Raw genomic sequence first — 22,399 nt, 5'->3', positions numbered from 1 at the left:
TGTGATAAAAATACCTTAGCATGCCACAATTAAAAAATCTGTTTCATCATATTATTTGTGTATCCTTTGCAACAATGATTGTTTAAAAAACAAACTAAGAAAAAAATGGGACTGCTTATACTGCTCATGTAAGAATGCTTATAGTGTGCATATTATTTGTAGCTTGATGTTTTTGATGTATACATATTCTCTGTTCATTATGACTTATTATTATTAATAATAATAATAATAATAATAATAATAAACATTATTTATATACCATGTCATGCTCAAGAGTAGCTCAAAAGCCTTAACAAGAGAAATAAAGATTTTCAGGATCAGTCAGTGATCTCACTGTTTTCCTATTTATGATTTCTGTATAATAGAAAAAAATCTTATTACCTTAGTGTACCATTCTGTTCTGTTTCTGCGCAGCACACCAGACAAACTTGGAGTCAAAAAAACGAACCAATGAACAGTCTCGACAGCTTCTGTCCCCATTTATTAATTCACCAAGTACAGTGATATGGCATCATTGTACACAATGGTTCATTCCTGTGTAAATTTTTTGCTTCATAAAATGTTTAGTCATTTTGGAAAACATTAAGGTTCATGCACGACAAACCATGTATAGACCTTTTCAAAAGAATTAAAAAAATGAAAATGAATAATAATAAAAACAATCTGCCCCCCCCAAAAAAACTTTTCTGACCTTGATAAATAAGTACAATGAACTAAAACTGTAATGACTCCTTCATCAACAGAGAATATATGACCAAGTAATGAGAAAGCAATAGCAGGGTAACGTGTTAATGTGTGCAAAAGCCCCCAGAAAACATTCACTTTGTCTGTTTATGAGATATTATACTCAATGAGATCATTTTATGCCTCTGAATGGCCACACACTCTGCCTGTTGATGAATACTCCACGTCAAACTATCATCTTAGGTAACAAATATTCAGTTATAAAAATACAAATATGAACTTCGGTAAAAAGAAGCGTGCCTGGGTTTTTAGATTTTTTATAAGAGTGGTGGAAACACCCACATTGGCACAAGAGCTTAAAGTTCATGCAAAGAGACCAGAGAGATAGTATTACTATATACACGACGCCAAACTTAAATATTCGTTTAAAAATGACAAAAGAGAGATGGAACAAAGTAATCAAGATATCCTCCTTCTTTGTCCTTTATCACTGTGATTATTGTTATTATTACTCCATGTTTCTTCAGACCATCCTTGCTGGCATTATCAAAAACAAAACCCCCTTTATTTTTTATCTTCCTTTAGCCTGCTGCTTTTCTGGGGCTTGAGTTGGTGCACGCTCTGCGTGAAGGAAAATGCACTGGCATCTTCTTGTTTGCAATGCAGCTCGCCTTTTCCATGCAAGGGAAGAACACTGCATTGATGGGTTTGGAAATAATGCGTGGTGCTGAAACGGACAGCTCCCCTTCAGCCGGAGAACCTGAAGCCTGCAGAGATCTGTGAGAACAGGGCTTCAGACGACTTCAAATGTGATGCAATGTCAAACCCGGCCACTGCTTCTCTCATCTGCTGGGGCTGAATGAGGACTGAAGACAAAAAAAGAGCTGGTAAACTTTCTTCAAGTGTTTCTTTTTTGTTTGTTAGTTTGGAATGGGTTTGGGTTGGAGAATTGCCAGCAGCTTCGATTGCAAATCTCTGAGCTAACCTCCCCCTTCAAACCAGCGTCGCTCTCTTCGTCCTTCTCCTCGTCTTTCTCAGCATCTCCTCCTCCTGGCTTCGAGTCTCCTAAAAAACCTTCTCGGCTGCTCCTCACTGCTCACATGCACAGTCGACAAGTGCTTCAAACCGGTGACTGAAAAAGAAAAACGTTGACGAGGCATCGTTCCGCGGGGTTTAAACACCTGGGGAGGACTTGTCTGTCATGCCTTTGAGGACTTCGTCTATTCGGTCATCTTCGATCACCACTGCGGAAATAAGGAAACGTATACTCAATATTAAAAAGGCCAACTGTACATACAATACAATAAACATGATAGTTTGACTGAACTGTATGCCATCACTTCATAGAGGAACCTCATAGACACATATATTGTAGGAAAAGGGTAAAAATGAGAATTTAGGTGGACTGTTGAAGAGTTATCTGCAGGGAATATTTGAGATCTGGACTCTTGGAGAATATCTTTATATCCTTGCTGTCATATGAAAACGCCAGGTGCCCTTTTTTTCCAATTCACATCGAATGGACCAATCAAAATGAGCCAAAATTACTTAACAATATTTTCCCCCTATTGTCCTACACTCTCAAAGAAAAAGGGTTCATCTTATGTAAGGGCTCATCCTGGAACCTTTTTACTTCTAAAAGGATCTCATTAATAACAGTAGTTCTTCAAGAATCGTCCAGTGAATGGAGGACGTTAAGGAAAGTGGTAACTTCACCCTTTCTAACCCCTTAACACTGTTAAGAGTGTAGGCTAAGTACTATCCGAGGTTTTCCTACGACAGCGATGGTTCTCCTCATCTACTCACCGTGCTTGGCTCTGCCGATCTGCCCGAGTTTTGGTGGTCTTTTGGACTGCGACGTTCCGAAGAACGAGTTGGTGTCCTGCAGCCTGCAGCTGAATGAAATTTGGCTCACATCGTTATCCCCCCCGTAGCCGCTCATTTTCCCCTCGCTGTAAGGCAGCACCTCGGACATGGCGATGGAGAGGGGCTCAAACTAGAGAGATGGACTTGAAAAAAAACACACACACACACACACACACACTCTCTTACTTTTACACAACTGGACTAAACTAACAGCGTGTTCAGAGTCGACGTGCGACGGAGGGAAGGTTGGCTGAAGGGCTGCTGTCTTTCCCGCGTAAAAACAAAAATGACGGGCAAATCAACCGGTTGGAGGAGCGCAGAGCTCTCGGCGATCTGGACTTCTGAGCGCGAGAGTGAGAAAGAGACAGCGAGGGAGAGAGTAAGTGAGTGTGAGACGGAGAGAGGGAGTGAGCGGACTGCGCGCGCGCCGGCGGAGCTCGTGTGAAAAATGCAGGGAGATCCCGAGACCATAAAGGAAACCCAGACGGAAAAGTGAAGTCATTCATCCGGGTGAGGAGGGGGCGGGGCCAGCAGGGGAACAAAACAACCTGCGCCTGGGTGGATTAGGTTCCCAACAACCTGTGAAGAGCTCCAATATCCCACCAGCGACCCCCACTGACTCTACTGATGCGACACAGCACACCTTTGCTTTCCTTCCAATGTAGCCTTTAATTAATAAAGGTGACAAAAAGAAGCAAGCAAGTAAAAAAAAAGATGGTTTTCAGGGGGGTTTCAGTATAGCCTGGTTCTTCTCTATGTCGAGAATCTTTCATATATGCCACTCAGTCTCAATGCTACTGGAACCCTTTCTTTGAAGAGCCATTGTTAGACATGAGGAATCTGGAAATTTGTGAGTGTAAAGTGCAAACACAATATGGACAAAAGTATTGGGACACCTGCTTTTGTTTCTCCAAAATCAAGTCAAAATCAAGAAAAGAGCTACTGGGAAGGCACTGCAGTGAGAGTTTGCAGTAAGGTGACTCCGTTCAGAGATAAGAGCTTTGCTGAGGTCAGAATGTTGGAAGATCACCACACCACCTCATCCTGAACTCCCTAACTCATCCTAAAAGTATTGGATGGAGCATTCATCATTTCATCATCATTTCATCATTAGGGGCAGTGGTGGCTCAGCGGTTAGAGCGCCGGGATATTGATAACAGGGTTGTGGGTTCGATTCCCAGGCTCGGCAAGCTGCCACTGTTGGGCCCTTGAGCAAGGCCCTTTACCCTCTCTGCTCCCCGGGCGCTGGAGTTGGCTGCCCACTGCTCTGGGTGTGTGTGTGTGTGTGTGTGTGTGTGTGTGTGTGTGTGTGTGTGTGTGTGTACTCACTGCCCCTAACGTGTGTGTGAGTGTATGTTCACTACCAGATGGGTTAAATGCGGAGGACACATTTCGCTGTACACTGTTCAGTGACAAATACGTGCACCTTTACCTTTATTTCAGAAAACACAGCTCAGCTTCTCCACAGTCCACACAACACTCGGGGGATATATACCTCTCTAGCCCATGCCTGGCATTAGACACGGTGCTAGGAGATTCGTGTGTTTCTGCTTCAGAGAGTCCTATTCTATTGGCAGTATTTCTCTACAGTGACTAGACAGGCTGAGTGTGTGCCTGATCTGTTCATCAGGTCTCAGCTCGGCCGGTTGCCTGAGCATGGCCATGTTTCTTACTGCATCTGAGCAAGAGATTTCAGCACCTTGGTTAGCACTGGCACACACACACACACACACACACACACACACACATACACACTCACTCGCACACACACTCACTCACTCACACACTCACTCACACATACACACAAAAACATCCCACAGAAAGGTTTAAATTCACTCATTTGTGTCCAGCTGTTCTGCTGTACGTTAATTCAATACTGAAGCACATTCAGCATTAGAGTGTTTCTTGGCTACGCCAGCAAAAATACACACTCTCTCCAAATTACTTTCACCCCCTTTATCTCACTTAGACGGGGTAAAGGTCAGAAGGGTAGCCTACGAAAACAACAGCTGTTGACACTCCTGCCTTTTGCCTGCTCTGCATGGGGTCGCAGAAGCCCCCATCCCAGTCTTTTGGCGCCATCTGCTGCCTCTCCTCTGAACTGCCCAGTAAGAAATTGAACTGAACACAGGCAGGCAGTTCATTTAGGGCTGACCTACTGTTGCAAGAAAAGGATCCCACTTAATTAAATGAAAAACTGTAGAGATCTTTGTTTAGAGTTGCTATATATCTTTGAACTTTGATGGTGAAATGCTGCACTACCAGGCCAAACTATGTTGTTGTGAATAGTAGGTAACATTTCATTAGAATTCTGATGCGTTTGTGCTCTGTAGTGAGGAAAGTAACTTACCTTTTGGTTGAATTTTGCAATTTATACTTAGTAACTCTTATTTGTGATTACATTTATTGCATTGTGTTGCTTTACTGTTCCCTATAATTCTCTTTTTAGTGATGTTATGAACGTATCTACATTTTGGGAGAGGAAACATGCCTGAAGCCCCTCCTCCCTATAGGTGTCACCTTTAACTTGTTCATGTGTCTTTGACAAGTCTTCTCAATCCTCCACCACCCCATCACCTCCCTATTAACTCTGTCATCTATCATTGCTGGCTCCACTCATTAGAGAGTGGGGACTGGCTTCCCACCATGAGTAGAAGCTGCCTGAACTGCAGCAAGTTCTCTGAATTCTCTCCCCTCTCTTACTGCCTCCTCCCTAATGCACTGTCTAGACTAGCAAAGTGAGCATTGGGTTTATTTCGCATATATTGAGTATAATAGACTTCAGTCCTGATGCTTATAGATGCAGGAAGTATTAAGATGTTCTACTGCAGCTCTATATTTTCTGAATATAAGTAATTTCTTAAAATGCTACATGTATATGCCTGTATTTTTGAGAGGCAGTTTAATTCGTTATCTAACAACAACAACAATAATAATAATAATAATAATAATAATAATAATAATAATCTCATACTTTCATGTTTGTTCAAGGTTCTTTAAAGATTAGAAAAGTGGTTCAATATTTTTTTCTAGTTCACTGATTTCACTGATATGTTTATATGGTGTCATTATTTTGTGATAGATTTCAAACATTGTAATGTTGTTTCATAGATTGCATATAGATATAGATTTTACTGTTATGATATAGGGAATACATGCTGATTATGGTCATATAATAATAATAATAATAATAAAAATAATCATCATCATCATCATCAAATATTTTATGCTATTTTCTAGTATTCAACACACTTATTTCACATTTTCACGTGTTATGTCCACATGGGGTCATTATTGTGTGATGGATTTCAAACATTATTATTGTTTATATGTTATCGTATCTTATTACTGTTTCATAGATTTCATACAGACTTTTCATTGGGATAGATGCAGATGAGTGCACTAGCTGTTCAGTTTTGAAAGTGATTGATTGCACTCTCTGTTTGTGAAATAATTTAATAATAGATGATCAATAATAATAGGTGATCATGGTCAGTGCATTAAAGTGAATAGATGATGTGTGGTTATTAGTGGAACTGCAAGTGTCCTTGCTATCCACACCCAACCCCCCACCACCTAATTCTCACCATACCTCTTTGCGGAAGTGACAGATCGCATGTCTATTTTTTTCTGGGGGAGGTTTGTTTCCCCACCTGCTGCTGTCAGTCAGACAGAGGTCCACACAATCCCAGCAAGAACACCGAGAGTAAATCACAAAACTGCTCTGAGATGGGGAGCTGTGTTCTCGGGCTGTGTTTGGGGCTTTTGTTCTTCCTCTTTTTGGCAGGTACGTCCAACTAATCGAACATATTCTAACTCCACTCATACTGTGACCTACTAACCCCGTCTGCTCCTGTGGATAAGGCTTTGAGCCTCACTGTCTTTAAATAACCATCTACCATGCTGGGGGAAAATACGCTATATAGAATGTATACTAATATACAGTTTTATATATAAAAGCAAGCAGAAATCAGCTTTACTGTGTCCCCTTAGCTACAGACCTGTTGCTTGTACAGCTTAAAATGGATTTATGGCCAACTGTGTGTCCCAAAAGGGCTCCTTAGAGCCGTACCATTGCAGAACCACCTTTGGTGCTTCAATCAAAACATTTTGATTCAAATGTGTGAGTATGAATGACCTTTATAAACCTGTAATCTAATAACTCTAAGAAATTGAAATGATTTTCATATACAATTCATCCAAGCCAAAAATACATTATTTTAACAAGTGTGCACCAAGCTAGGGTTGCATGTTAGGGCCTATGATACTAGTCTAGTTCACACATTGTGCCTTTTTATTCCAAAGCAACTGTAGCAACAGTTTTCACAGGTTTCTCTAGAGTTTGCAGATTGTTGATCATTTCTTTAGACCTGGTCAAACATGATAGGCAGACCCTGATACACAATGGATTTCCAGTCTCTGTAGTTTTCCGGGACTGAAATAATAATGTCCAAATAATTCAATGAAGAGATTTCATGGAAGAAGCTGTTTTGGTTCTGTGGAAACCCTTCAGTGTTAAGATTCTATATCAATTACAGGTTTTCCATAAAATATTTCAGAGTCAAGAAACAAGAACCTCAATTTGTTATTTACAATTAAATGCACAAGGTGTGTTAGATTATGGGTTACATTTTAGGCTTACTTTATTTATACTGCTTTACACATTGTGCGTTTTTGCTCACCTACCTCTTCAGTTTCCAAAGTCCAGATCGCTTCACATTGTTCATTTCCACAGAACAATCGAATATTTTAGAATGTAAAAGATCTACATCAATTCATTATCCCCCACAGAACAGTACATCCAAGCTTAAAACCATTCATGAGCCTTAATTTTTAAGAGTGCTGTTTCAACTGCCCTGAGTTTCTCACTAAAAACTCTTTCCAGTGGTATTTTAGAAAGACTGAACTGTAATCTGACTGGGCATTGTCCACCCCCACAGTCTCATTACGGACAGAGCTAGAATGCTGCATTATCTTTTCCTTGCTTATTGAAATATTCCCCTCCAGCTAGGCAGAGCAACAAGGTAGATTGGGTTTAGTCATGGGGGAACAGTGCAGCCTGAATCCCTCCAGCAGTTAGTTAGCATTCAGGTCGTATACACTGACCACAGTCCTCTGAGTAAATTAAGAAAGATGTTGCTGCTACACAATTGCTCATTAAGATCTCAGAAGGCAGAAGCTCAGGCAACATAGTGTTAGTTCATTTGCTTCTGATTATACTGAGCATCAGGCCATGAATTACAATTACAATTCATTAAGCCACAAAAGGACTCAGGATCGGGCTGTGAATTGCAATTCATATATGCTAATGTGCACAGGTGGCTGGACTAGTGTAAAAATGAGTGTAGCTGAAAGAAGAGAAGGGTATCAGATTAAAAACTGAGTTAGTATTAAGTTCATCAGAGAACAGTTGTGGAACAGCTTAGTATATCATAACATCATTTGTCTGCATAGGCCTATCCATGATTTTCTTTTTGGTCTAAATACAGCAAACCAGTCCAAGAGGGAAACCAACAGCACTGAATGAAATTAAACAGAGAAAAAGTTGGTATAAGTGGTTGGAGAAGAACTAATGAAAAAGCAGGAAAGTGGAACTGGGGGAAAATATAGTTGAGCATAAGCAGGTATGAGGGGGAGCTTGTCACATTTACTCAACTACATGCACTCAGGTAGCCCTCCTGAGTATCTTTAAATAATAATACTTTTACTTAAGTATATTAGAGTGAGGATGGTAATATACAGTAGTGCTGAGTTAAATTCTAGTTAAATTTTATTTATTTTATTGAACTGTAATCAATTAATTTTACTTGCCTCAGTAAATTAACAAATTAATTTAAGTATACAAACAAAAAGTCAAACTTTTACACTAGTTCTAAAGATTAGTATCAAACATTTTATTTTAAGTAATAAGCAAGAAATCTTCTACTTTTTAACAGCTAATTAAGTTGTTTGAATTATTTTAGTTTGTTTAAAAATAAGCACACAAGTCTATATTGTAATGTATACTATTATTGTTAACAAAGTGTAACAGTCTCCTTAAAATAAAATTAGAAGAGTAGAGTGAACTTGTTAATGTATTAAAAAAGTGAGGTAATCTGTTTCCTTTGACCAAACTGAACTTAACTCTTCAGTTAACCTTTTTTAGTTAATTCTCATTTTTCAGGTTTCATATTTATTTTTAGTTCTTAAGTTCTTAAGTTATTTTTCTGATATACTAAGAAGGTCCACTGCAGTTTTCAGTCATTTTGATAGTCAGTAACTCTTTAAGTTTGTGCTTCTTCTCAAGTTGTGAAAGTCCTTTTACCTCAACTTGAGTTATTTCACAGAGGCAGCAATACTTTGGCTTGAGTCTGGGTTTAAGCTACTCTACATGTGTGTGTGTGTGTGTGTGTGTGTGTGTGTGTGTGTGTGTGTGTGTGTGTGTGTGTGTAAAAGTATCAAATGTTAAAACGTTCACAGGAGTACAAATGCATGTACATTTTTATTGAAACACATGTAACAGAGTAAATGTAACTAGTTCCTATTTACTGTACAGGGCAGTGTGTGTATTTGTCTGTATGCTATTTACAGGATGTAGTGGCAGAAATGAGGAAGAGCGTCTCATCAACCACCTGTTTAAAGAGCGCGGCTACAACAAAGAACTGCGGCCGGTGCAAAACAAAGATGAAACCGTGACCATTTACCTGGCACTGACACTCTCCAACCTCATCTCTCTAGTGGGTGTTTTAAACCATGTGCTACAATTTGCTGATGGTCATATAATTAACTTTCTTGATGTATTCAAGTATTATTTTGGAGGGTTTGGACTGTACCTGTAGTTTGTAGAGATGGAAGATTTAGGTCCAGAAAGTAAAAATCACCCCAGGCACCAGACCCGAAGTTTCCATTTCTAGTACTTTGGGAATTTAATCCATTTATCCATTCTTACATTAAAACAGGAAATTAATAATGATCTAAATAAAATATTGTAATTTATCTCTGTGTGAAGACTAACATTTTCCATCTTCCCTAATGCAGATGTGTATGCAGTGTTTGTGTGTTGGACTTTTCTATTATGTTGAAGCAGAAGACTTGCTTATGTCTCTAATGTAGAATGTGATTTGCTTGTATCCAGCATTAAAGTTCTAAAATAATATTTATTTAATTATTTCAAAATTCTGTTAAATGCTTGAGTATGTCTAAATATAGATACTTTTAATACGTTACTTTGAAGCTCTTCATTTAAAAAAAGAGATGGAAATCCAGTTTTCCCTGATAGGGGTTTGTGAAGGACTTGGCAAGTCTATTCTAGTCTATTCTGAGTCTATTTCCCTCCAATACCATTAAGCTCCTCTTATTTAACTCATTATTAAGACACATCTTTTGCATTAAGACACGCCTCTTTAGTTTGTTTTACTGATGTCTCTATGACAGAATGAAGTTGATGAGACGCTACTGACAAATGTGTGGATGGACCATGTAAGTAAAGCATTCAGACCCTCTTTAAGCTCGGATTTAGACTATATTTTGGAACACATTTTTTTCTGTATAATGTAAGAATTATACATCACCAAGAAAAACATATTTAACACCCTTTTCTAAAACATCAGGATTCTAACCTCTGTATAGGAATTGTTTAGTCAATACAGATTTCTTTGGCTTTAAACTTTAACAGTTTGACCAGAAAGTTTAGATATCATATTTTAAGTCTAGGATTACTTGAAACACAATCTTGTTACAGTAATTTTCAATTTTGTATTATTCCCATCTTTTTTAGTAAAGCTCCTGTTCTGGAGATAAGAGGTGTTGTTTGGACAGCACAGATTTAGTGGCAGAATACAGTGGAATGTCATTTGAACCTCCAGGCCTCTGGTACTCTGGTGTCTCGTGGAGACATTTGAACCTGCACATTGAGGGTAACTTAAGGCTGAGACTTAAGACTGAGACCGAGACCGAAGGTTGTCATGGCTCCTCCCAGAACCGCACAGCTTAATTAAGAACCCTTAAAAACAAGACCTTTAGAAAACTGCTGTACACAATTTGTCAATTTTTTGTCAATTCCTCTTAGGGCTGGACTGACTACCGGCTTGCATGGAATGCATCAGAGTTTGACGATATTGATGTTCTTCGCCTCCCTCCTAGTATGGTGTGGCTTCCAGAGATAGTTTTAGAAAACAAGTAAGATATCACTTCTGTGTTCCTGTTCTTCTGCCTTCTTGACAGTGCAAATTCAATGATTTGTAAGCTTGATTATTCTTCTTATTCACTACATTAGCAATGATGCCCAGTTCCAGGTGGCCTACTACTGTAATGTGTTGGTGTACCCCAGTGGATTTGTGTACTGGCTGCCTCCAGCTATCTTCCGTAGCTCTTGCTCCATCAATGTCCACTACTTTCCTTTCGACTGGCAGAACTGTACCCTAAAGTTCAGGTGAGACACATCTATGTTTACCATAAACAATGGCTCACATACTAAGGTACACTATATGTCCGAATGTTTGTGGACACGTCTTCTAATGAATGCATTCAGCTGACACATATGCAAATGCACATGCACACAGAGGTTGTCTAGTCCCTGTAAAGATGTCAGTTTAATAGGAATGGAGAATCTGGAGCAGATACACATGAAATTTGATGGCACCATGCCATAATGCCAGCTGTGGGCCAGATCAGTGTAACCCCCGTCCAGCATTGAGCTGTAGAGCAATGGAACTGTCTGAAATGATGATGATCTATCCAATACTTTTGGGATGAGTTGGGCAATTGAATATGGGGTGGGGTGGTGATCATATTGGACTAATGCTCAAGAAAGCTGCAGAATCCAGTAGCAAGCCTTCCCTGGACAGTAGAGACAGTTACTCCAGGATAAACTATTTATAACACCATTGATTTCGGAAGAAACAATAAATGAGCAGGTGTCCCAATACTTTTTAATCTTCAACTTAGGTAACAATTACTTTTGTCAAACGTTTCACTGCCTTCCAGCTCTTTAACTTACAATGCCAAAGAGATTAGTCTACATTTGAAAGAAGAAGAGGATTCGCCAGGAACGAACTACAAGGTGGAATGGATCATCATTGACCCTGAAGGATTCACTGGTAAGGATGACTGGCATGTCACATCATGAATTGGTGGAACTGGCATATCCATGAATGAATAATACAGAATACAAATGGTAAACAAATTATGCAAGTTAACACATGATTCTATAATCATAATAATAATTCAATGACTCCACCCCTTTGCCCAGTACTGAATAAGAGAGGAGTCCTATTTAGAGTTGGTTAGTAAGCATGCTGGAAGTTGCCTGAGCGGCTCTTTAAATGCACAGAAGGGAATCTCTGAAACAGGTGGTGCCTATGTTGCGGACATGCCAACAGATCTCTCCATGTCTGTCTCTGTTGCTCTCCCTCTCCTCAGAAAATGGCGAGTGGGAGATCATTCACAGGCCTGCCAGAAGGAACATCTACAAGAACATCCCTATGGATAGCAACAAGCATCAGGACATCACCTTCTACCTCATCATCAAGCGCAAGCCTCTGTTCTATATCGTCAACATCATCATTCCCTGTGTGCTCATTTCTTTCATGGCCTCGCTGGTCTATTACCTGCCGGCTGACAGTAAGTGGCATCTTGACTCAGAACCTTCAGAATCTTGAGGTGGTCTAATATGTATTTTGGGTAGTTTATATGGCTAATACATACAGCTATGAGCTATCATTACAGTGTCTGCTGCATGTCTGATTTATTTATTTTTTATTATTTACTTATGTCCATTACTGAAATAAACTGGCTCTGACTGAAAGCGTTAGCTGCTCAAGCTTTTGGAAAGACGCTGGGGCATTATGGGAAATGTAGTGCCTGTGGTGATTTTGCGTGGCGTGTCCTGTGGGTCTGCTCAGCAATCCAGGACAAAATTGGCATTTTACCGTCTTGATTTTAGTGGGGCACAGCAACAAATTGGGTCCATTGACACCCCTATGGCCAACTTGGCATTGCACAGCGAAAACTACAGCTTTCCTATAACTATGCAGCTATTACATCTCTTTCTCAGCTCTGACTACTGTTTCAATTAAGCTGAACAAACAGTAATTAACTGCACTTGTAGAGAAGTACTGGCAATAGAATAGGACTCTCTGGAGCTGATAAACATGATCTTTTGGCATTACGCCTAATGCCAGGTGTGAGCTAGAGGGGGAAAACTTTGAAATTGGGTGGGGTGGTCAGCCAAGATTCTGACCTCAAGAATGCTCTTGTCGCTGAATGCAATCAAATTCCTTCAGCAATGTTCCATAATCTAGTAGAAAGCCTTCTCTGGACAGTAGAGACAGTTTCTCCAACAAAACAGGCTAAACTTATTAATGCCCTTGATTGTGAAAGAAACAATGAATGATAGGTCCATACAGTGTAAAATCCTGTGGTTATGCTAAAAAGGTTGTTTTCTGACTCCATCCAGGTGGTGAGAAAATGACCTTGTCCATCTCTGTGCTCTTGGCCCAGTCTGTCTTCTTGTTGCTGATATCACAACGTTTACCAGAGACCTCCATGGCAGTACCCTTAATCGTCAAGTGAGTAAAATGAGGAATGTCTTCACAGAATATTGTTAAAACAGCGTTAAAATATTTGGAAGTCAAACAGTGGATGAGCACTGGGTTTGAATCTTGCAGGTATCTTATGTTCATCATGGTCCTGGTCACTGTGGTGGTGCTGAATTGTGTGATCGTGCTGAATCTCCACTTCCGGACCCCCAGCACCCATGTCATGACTCAGTGGACCAAGGAGGTTAGTGAACTTAAGATGAATTTTTGGCCTTTGCTGCACTGAAGTAGTCTTTTAAATAGTTTTACTGAAAACATTTTGTTAGTGTTTCAGTCCACACTAGACATTCAGCCGTTTGAACAACTTTTCTGTAGAAAAGCAAATGTGTACCTCTTAAACTAGAGGTTAGAGGAGAATCTCACAGCATATGACTGAATTTCATTAGCAATTACTTTACAGTGTGCAGTGCATTCAGGGAATGGTGACTGGAGGACATTTTTACATAGTGAAATAGACAATAAAAACAACACACCAAACAAAAATGATTTCTCAATGTTTCTCTGTTTAATCCCATCCCTATTTTTAGCGTTTTTCAATTTAGTCCCTATTTAGTTCCTATCTGTAGCATATGGTCAAAAAAAAGTTGTAAGAAAGTTGTTTTGCTGTAAGTAGGGATGCACCAATCCAATATTAAGATCAGATATCGGTCCTGATATGAACAAAATTAGCTGGATTGGGTTTCGGATAATTAGGCCGAACCATGGAACAAATTTTTTCACTTTAATTTGGTGGTGTGAGACTGTACTAAATGTGCAAATAAATAAATGACAAATGGCAATTTAGTACATTTATATCTATGTGTTAATTTGTTATATAAAGTGATGATAAAGTCAAATATAATGTCTTAAGTCTCTCCCACGTGGTGCGGTACACGGCTTATTAATTCAGCAATGGTATCGGGTATTGAGCGATATGCAAAGTTTATGTATCTGTATTGATATCGCTATCGGAACTAAAAGAGCCAGATTGGTGCATCCCTAGTTGTAAGTACAAGGAAATTCACTGAAATTACTGTCTGTGGTAGTCACATTTTAACACTTTGTAAATTTTTATTTTGTCCCATATTTCAATAAAACCAAACCAAATTCAAATAAATTTCATGCACTGCATATTTTGCAGAATAATGTTCTAATCAGTTTGTTTTAATATTCAGAAGTGGTGCCATTGAATTGTGGTATTTAGTCTGAGACATCACAATGCATGGATGCATTTTTACACCTGAATAGTTGATGCAACTCTAACGGAGATGGATCTGTAAAATCTGTAGTATCTGAATCCTAATGACTCTCTATCCTGTCTTTTTTTTCCCCAGTTCTTTCTAGAGAAGCTGCCTCGCCTGTTGCATATGTCCCGTCCTGCTGAGAGTGAGCCCAATTGGGAGGGGGCTCTGCCGCGGCGCTCCAGCTCTGTGGGCTACATTGCTAAGGCTGAGGAATACTACAGCGTCAAGTCACGGAGCGAGCTGATGTTTGAAAAGCAGTCTGAAAGGCATGGCCTTGCAACCCGCCCAACACCCACTGCAGGTACAGTGTACAGTATGGGCATGCCTTTACTTCAGTTGTTAGTATGTGCTGGTACGGTTAGCAAGTGTTAATACTTTTGCAAACATTGAAAGGAGAGCTCTTTTTGCAGCGCACAAGGCCAGCAATGACAATGACGTGAATGATCAGCTGTACAGTGAGATGAAGCCAGCCGTGGAAGGAGCCAATTACATTGTCAAGCACATGCATAACAAGAACGACTATAATGAGGTAAGGTTTGAGTTCACTGGTGTTAGATTTGGTTTTAACCTTCTGTAGTAAATTTGTAGAGGTTGCTAAGTAAACTAATATGATTACCTCTGAACACCCATACCAGGAAAAGGACAACTGGAGCGGGATTGCCAGAACAGTGGACCGGCTGTGTTTCTACATTGTGACTCCCATTATGACTGTTGGAACCATTTGCATCTTCCTGATGGGCAACTACAACCATCCTCCTCCTCTGCCATTTGAGGGTGACACCTTCACCTACACAGAGGCTGACAAACGCTTTGTATGATCCCACTGGTTCTTCATGACTAGTGTAGCTAATGTAACTCCTGTTTTCCTGTAAATGAATTCTATGAAAGTTTTTGCATGATTTAATCTAAACGTGGTTTGCTCAATATATATATATATATTGAGGATTTACACTGAATAAATTCCTTGTGAAACTGTGTTTGTTTTTAAGGCTTTTCTGCTATCAACTGCCTCCTGCTGAACATGTCTTATGCTGTTCCATCTCAGTGAAAGCAAATGAGTGTGACCATGCAAAAGCTTCAAAAGCTTTCAGAGAGACATGTCTGTCTGGCACCTACACCCACTGCAAGTCGCTTCCTAATGGCTTCAACGCTACTCCTGTTCAATAACATATGCAGCTGTCCATATCTTGTAGCATATCAGAAACATAAGTTCAATTTAATTAATTTGTTCAAATTAATTAATTAATTTGAATGTATTTGTAATGCACTTTTCAAAAATGCAATTGTTCCAAAACAGCTTTTCAGGAATTCAGTAACAAGACAAGAGATCAACAATACATAAACATAAAAAACCCTGGTGAGCGAGCCAAAGGCGACAGTGGCAAGAAAAAACTCCCTTAGGACAGGAGGAGGAAACCTTGAAGATAACAATCCTCCTCTGGTCAGAACTACTTATAAATTATTAATAAAAAGTATTTTTAATAAAAAAAATATTTTTTAGTTAACCATAACATAGTCAGCAGGAAGTTAGCAGCAGCAGGAGGGGGGTCAGTTGATCTGATGGCAGTAGTAGGAGAGCCCAGTAGGCAGTCTTGAGGGTGGGCAGTTGGTCTGATGCAGGTAACAGGGAAGCCCAGGGCTCAGTCTTCCATCGGAGTCAGGTGGGACAAGTGGGCAGTCATTAACTCGGAGAAGATAAAGATATTACATTATCAGAGTGTGATTAACAACTCTGGCAGATCTGACTATAACAGATGAGAGCCAGAAGGTAAAACAGACATGGGAGCACCCAGAAACACTGGCGCCCATCCATTCCATTGTCCACAAACCTCAGTAATTGTGTGCAAGCGACAGGACGACAGCATCAGCATCTCAGTTTACCACTGTCATAGTAATATTAGCTATATGTGGGTCAAATGATAGATCTGACTCAACTATTCAGATCTATTAACTATAAACTAGGAATAACAGAGATAACAGATTTGACATCAAATGTCAAGTGCAACATGAATAGTGTAAATATTAACAGTCGTAAAATGGAGCCTTGCGGAATTCCATCTCATTTTTGTTGAATATTTTTAATATTTGTAATTCTGATAACATTTGAATGCTGATATGATGCACATCCTTGATCAACATAAGTTACTTTCTTTCATAGCAATTGTCCTTATATAGAGAAAAGCACTCTCACTCATATAATGGTGATAGTGGTAATAGTGCTGAAAACAAACTCCCAGCATACCATGACCTATGGCCCAGTCTTGTAGTGTCCTGTCTTATACAGTTCAAGGGTTTCTCCTTCAACTAAATGCAAGTGCCTCATAAGACACTTTAGGCCTAACGTGTTGCCTTTGAGATACACTGGCAATAGGCAGAAGTACGATTTCTCTATAAAGAACACAGCTGTGCATAGTTTGGATGAAAATTAGGAGGCGTCAAAGCAGCTGCTCCCTCCAAGGAAGCCGTACATATAAAAGGATTTAATTATAATGCACCGATAAGTAACAGCAGGGGGCACTAGAATGACAATGCTGGATGAATGAAAGCTTGTGGTTATTAAGCTTGTGGTAAAGTTTTGAGCTTTCGATAGGTCTGGAGAAGAGAAAATGACTGCTGAAAGATCGCACTACTGCTCTCTGATGCTAGGAGACAAAGAAAGAGACATCTATGCAGCAGTTATGGAAAGGTTTGAAGACTACTGCACACCTAGGAACAATTACCAAATTGTTTCTGCAGCTGACTGGAAAAATACAACTAATAACCAATCATACACTCAGCAAGTTAGAGTTAGAGTCACAGTCTCTCAAAGTTAGAGTTACAGTCTCTCAATGCCACCTTAAATTAGCAGTAGATTTGGTGCAGAATCAGGAAAAGGAAAACCACTACATTGAAAACCAATAATGTGACTCATGTGGTAACAAACATAGGCCAAATGTCTCTCTGAGGTGGAGAAAAAAATATGCACAACGAACGAGCAAGGCCAAGAGACCAATGACAGCATTAAAAAAAAGAGTCAGTGGAGGACAAAGGCAGCCCCACAGATAAGTGGACAGCACAACTGGAAGTCAACGGCACAACAATTTAAAAAAATTGGTCTCTGAAGCTGATGAGTGGGGTCAACTGAGAATGGCCAGACTGGTTTGAGCTGACAGAAAGGCTGTGGTAACTCAGACAACCACTCTGTAAAAATGTGGAGAGAACAAAAGCATCTCAGAATGCACAACACGTCAAACCATGTCAGGTTACACGTCTGTCTATGGCACTGCAACCACCGTCAAAATGGACACTGCTGTGCAAGTCAATATCCTTCGAATGGACATCTTTCACAGTAAGAAGCCTAAAAACATAAGAAAAAGATCAGTCTGAGATTGTACAAAGACAAGCCCATTCCTACAAGAGGGTAGAGGGTAGAGTGACGCTGTCTAATGAAAAACCATCTGTAAAGTCAATGTTTGCAGCCTGCTGGTAGAAAGTGACAGAAAGCCACCACTATCCCTGGATGACGGTACAAAATCTGAGGCTTGTCCAAAGAGTTTACACAACAGACAGTAATTTAGTGATCCCTAGAGCCTAAACATGGAAAGAGCCAGGCATGGAAAGCTGGGGAAAACAGACACAGTGAGTTTTCTTCTGAATGGTGTAATATAAAAACACATGTTCTGTGGACAGAAATGCTATGTTGATGAATGACCAAACTGTTTTAAGTGAAGAGAAAAGCATCTCAGAAAGCACAACACATCAAACGTATGGTGGATGAGCTACGACAGCAGAAGACCATTTCATGTTACACTTCTATCAGCCAAGAACAGAAAGCTGAGGCTGCAGTGGGCACAGGTTCACCAAAACTAGACTAATGAAGACTGGACAATTGTCACCTGATATCATCAATCTGGATTTCCGCTGAGGCACACAGATTTGGCACCAACAGCTTAAATTCATGGGCCCAACCTGCCTTGTGTCAACAGTGCAGGCTGGTGGAGGTGGCATAATGGTGTGGGGAATGCTTTCTTGGCACACATGTATACCATTCGATCATCACTTGAATGCCATGGCCTATTTGAGTACTGTTGCTGACCATGTGCAATTTTACCCAGGTTCTAGTGGCTACTTTAGGAATCATAAAGCAACATGTCACAAATACAAAGTCATCTCAATCTGGTTTCATGAGTAGAGCAATGAGTTCAATGAGTGTACCACATTTAGAGTTCGTGCCTACCCAGTAGTAGTTCAACAGGCCTAATAAGTTGATATGTGAGTGTATGTTGTTGACATAACTATTGCAGAGAAGGGGAGATGTTCTATTAGGTAACTGTGAGGTGCACTAGTGACATTCCTGTGTATGTTGAAGGTTGGCGGTGAAATAAAAAAAATAATAAAATTGAAAAAGGCTCTAATGAGGTAGATACCTTATTACATCATAAATTTCACTGCAATGTAGTAGTTTTCTCTAGCCCAGTGAATGGTTCTGCACTAGAAACTAGTGTATGTGTTGAAAGCTCATCATATGGCTATATATGCATCGCAATGGAAATAGGGGGCAAGGGAAGCATTCGTCTTATTTAAAATGCACCCACCTGCGGCTTGCTTAGCCTCCTCTAGCCAGCTGGTCCTGTGAATTTTGAACATAACATGCATAAAGCTTATAAATAATTGCTTTGTCTGTCGTCTTCGTCCGTCAATAAGCTTTGGTTTAAAACTGTGGTACATCGTCTTAATTTTTGTTGTTGTTAGCCATGGAGCTTTTAGTTAGCTAACCTGTAAGCTGGCACTGTAAAGAAATGAACTTCAGCAGTCCCATTACAGATGAATAAGTTTACAACCTAATGCCCAGAAAATCAAATATTATGCTTTTGAAATATTAGGCATTTTTAAGTATTCTGCTGCTATGGCTTACAAACAGCTTTGTCCGCCATTTTCTCAGGCTTTTCTGCTGAAGCCGAAACTTACTGTGTGTTCACTCAATCCCAAAAGTAATGAACTGGTCCTTAAGATGGTCCCTTTAATTTTTTTTTAGGATGAATGGATGGGCTAAGTGGATGAGGACATGTAAAAACTGGTACTGAAATGCAAGATAGACGTTTCTAACAAAAATTTAATATTTAAATGCTAAAATATATTGGAAATATTACTTAAACAGAATGCTTGCATTTTGTACTGCTTAAAAAGAATTTCTTCCACAGCATATTGCATCTTGTAACCACTAGATTGTAGTATTGCACTAGTTTAGCGCTCATGTTTTGATGGTCTGTCAGTGTTGAATTCATGTGGATCTACTGATACACTCTATATCTTTGCTGTAGTAGGAAAAGGTTGACTCTCTGGAACGGTAACCTTACCAGAGTAGGACAAATTTTAATGTGTCATTCTGATTTACATTGATTTCACAAGATTTTATTTCAGGAAGTGGGACATTACTGTTGGACCATTTGTCATGAAATTATCATATCAACATATCAACGCTTTAAAGCAACACCATGTAACATTTTTACCTTAAAATAACAGCTTGAAAATCATGTTGATGCTCCAGTGACCTGTAAGAGAGTAGCCGGACATGCTTTGTTCACTTCAGAAACTGAATCTGAATCCTGATAGTGATAGTAAAATGCATGTGTTAAGTGTGTCCCTTATCGGTGTCTCAAGAGGCAAATTCCACTTCCTGACTGTAGGGGGAGCCCAGGATCAAGAAATGATTCAATCAATTCTTGCATAATGCTGCTTTAACCGCGTGAGACTGAAAGCAAATACATTAATCTTGCATGTCTCCTTGTAATCTTCTCAATTCTATCTCTGCATTAGTTCCATAGGTATGGTTGATCAGGATAGAACTAAGCTAAGGGAGTGTTAGTGAGAGGGAGCAATGAAAGAGAAAGTATTGCAGAATTTGAAGGATTTAATTATACATGTTCCAGTGGAGAGGCAGCCTTAGTTTTGGTCTAGCCGGCTCAGCCTGGGACCTTGTTCAGTGATATCTGCAGCACACTCACTTCAGCCACATCAAGTCAACCTGAGAGTGTGTCACAGATAGTGTCAGTAACAAATACCAGCAAGAAAAGGCAAGCATATGACAGAACTGATGAGAGAAAATGACACAGGCATGTAGAGCACAAGCCTTTAATGATGCAAACATACTAATCCTGTCACAAACCGCCCTCCCCCCCGACACACACACACACACCTACGCTCTTGTCAGCCACTGCTGGGAAATTCTGGTTAATTATCGTCTGTCTGGTGGATGCTTCTCACAGTGCTCTCTGATTCATCAGGATCAACACTCTAGCAAAACCAGGCCAAAATGGAGGCAGTTGGCCATGATGTCCTCAATGATGTTATCTTCGGCCCAGTTTGGTTAAGGGGAGCTTTCTTTTCTGGAGACCAAGGCTTTCCCTCCAGCTTAACCCTTACGGCTCTCGCTGCATGAATAATGGATGTACCACATGCCTTTAATGTAGCTATGAAGGAAAAATAGCGCAGCTCTCCGGAGGCCTTGGCAGACGATCTAGAGACTGGTTGCTTTTATCGATTGGTGATCTGCAGGAAGTTTTCCTCCTTTCCATTGGACCTAAACTTCTTACTTGGAACTGATTTTAAATATGAGATCTGGTAAGGCTTGAGGGGTTGAGAGGTTTCATACAATGTCCCCTCCCCCCAAAGGCCTCCCACAGGGCTCTCCACCAGCCTGTTGCTACAGGCTTTGTTACGTGTTGCGTCTCCCCCCAAAAGCATTTGTTTAACTTTGTGGGAAAGGCCATTCATCACCAGAGCAGCTGCACTTCTGTAAATAAAGATACCGAAGAAGGAGGCCAGTCAGACAGGAGTAATCGCTCCAATTAGAACAACCATGCAGAGGCCTAATTATAGAGAGGAATCTATTCTGCTGTGATTGATTAAGTTTGATTTGTAACACTGCTCGAAGATGCTGCTATTCAGAAAATAACTACACTATATTGACAAAAGTATTGGGACACCTGCTCATTCATTGTTTCCTCTGAAATCAAGGGTATTACAAAGTGTTTATCCTGCTTTTTGTTGGAGTAACTGACTCCGCTTTCCAAAGAAGCCTTGTAGATTTTGGAGCATTGTGGTGAGGATTTGATTGCATTCAGCATCAAGAGCGTTAGTGAGGTCATCCCAAAAGTATACACAGTTTCAAAGCTCCACAGTTTAATGCCTCTAGATCATGCCTGGCATTAGGCATAATGCTAAAAGGTGTGTGTTTACCTGCTCCAGAGAGCCCTATTCTATTGGTAATACTTTTCTACAGAGACAAGAGAAGCTGTGTGTCAACAATGGGTACAACTAAAAAGTAGCTGAATGCATTCTTTAGAAGAGGTGTCCATAAACATTTGGACATGTAGTGAGCGTCTGGGCTATGGGTACAACTGTGAGCTTTTCATATTGATGTAGGGTCAGCTTCTTCTTTGCAGGCTGTAGTTTTGGCTATAATAAGAAAGAAATAGCTGGAAACAAATGTTAAAGGGCAAACTCCATCAACAACCACTAACCTCGGTTAGGAGTGCAGGGCCTTCCATCTTCAGTTGGTGCCATGTCTGGCCTATGGAGCCAGGCAGAGTATTCACAGTTTTATTTGGTCATTTTTTCTGTACTTTAAACCTTTAGCTCTATGCATATTTTTCTGTTATTGATCCCTAAGGAACATGAATAACCTGCAATTATCATTATGTAAGTTATGTAAATAAGCAGGTATAGACCTGAAGACTCGACCCTAAAGATCTTTAGAGTAAGGGGTTAACCTCCGCACTTTCAGCACTGCCACTACTACACATAAGCATACACATTAAAACCACGACCACCCACCCACACATTCTGTCAAAAAAAGAGCCCTGCTTTCCTGCAGTTCCACAGGAGAATATGTTCTCTTTTTTCTTTTCCTTTTGGGGAGGGTGGGGGGTGGGGGGTTAATGCGACACTGGCATCTCTTCTGTCAGGATATGAAAACGCGCTGTCCTCCCACTCAAATGCGCCAAGCAGCACACCTCACTCTCGCCCTGCACAGATTAAACCCCCCAACTCAGTGTGGGGGCGTTTGTT

The 22,399-nt window shown here is 40.1% G+C and overlaps 2 protein-coding genes across 2 annotated transcripts; one reads left to right on the top strand and one right to left on the bottom strand.

The window, feature by feature from the left end:
* Positions 1 to 462: 462 nt before the first annotated feature.
* Positions 463 to 3,008, bottom strand: camk2n2 (calcium/calmodulin dependent protein kinase II inhibitor 2). The gene is made up of 2 exons (XM_072690138.1): positions 2,491 to 3,008; positions 463 to 1,928 (listed from the first exon to the last, which is right to left on the bottom strand). Exons 1-2 carry the CDS (start codon positions 2,657 to 2,659, stop codon positions 1,858 to 1,860), a joined length of 240 nt encoding a protein of 79 aa, XP_072546239.1. The 5' UTR covers positions 2,660 to 3,008; the 3' UTR covers positions 463 to 1,857.
* Positions 3,009 to 6,279: 3,271 nt separating this feature from the next.
* Positions 6,280 to 15,168, top strand: chrnd (cholinergic receptor, nicotinic, delta (muscle)). Its single transcript, XM_072690124.1, has 12 exons — positions 6,280 to 6,337; positions 9,121 to 9,266; positions 9,964 to 10,008; positions 10,598 to 10,707; positions 10,805 to 10,960; positions 11,515 to 11,627; positions 11,950 to 12,150; positions 12,986 to 13,097; positions 13,197 to 13,311; positions 14,441 to 14,651; positions 14,761 to 14,879; positions 14,986 to 15,168. Exons 1-12 carry the CDS (start codon positions 6,280 to 6,282, stop codon positions 15,166 to 15,168), a joined length of 1,569 nt encoding a protein of 522 aa, XP_072546225.1.
* The last annotated feature ends 7,231 nt before the right edge of the window (positions 15,169 to 22,399 follow it).

Source organism: Salminus brasiliensis, chromosome 1, assembly GCF_030463535.1.
Source record: "Salminus brasiliensis chromosome 1, fSalBra1.hap2, whole genome shotgun sequence".
NCBI lineage: Eukaryota > Metazoa > Chordata > Actinopteri > Characiformes > Bryconidae > Salminus > Salminus brasiliensis.
This window is presented reverse-complemented; position numbering and strand designations above follow the sequence as displayed.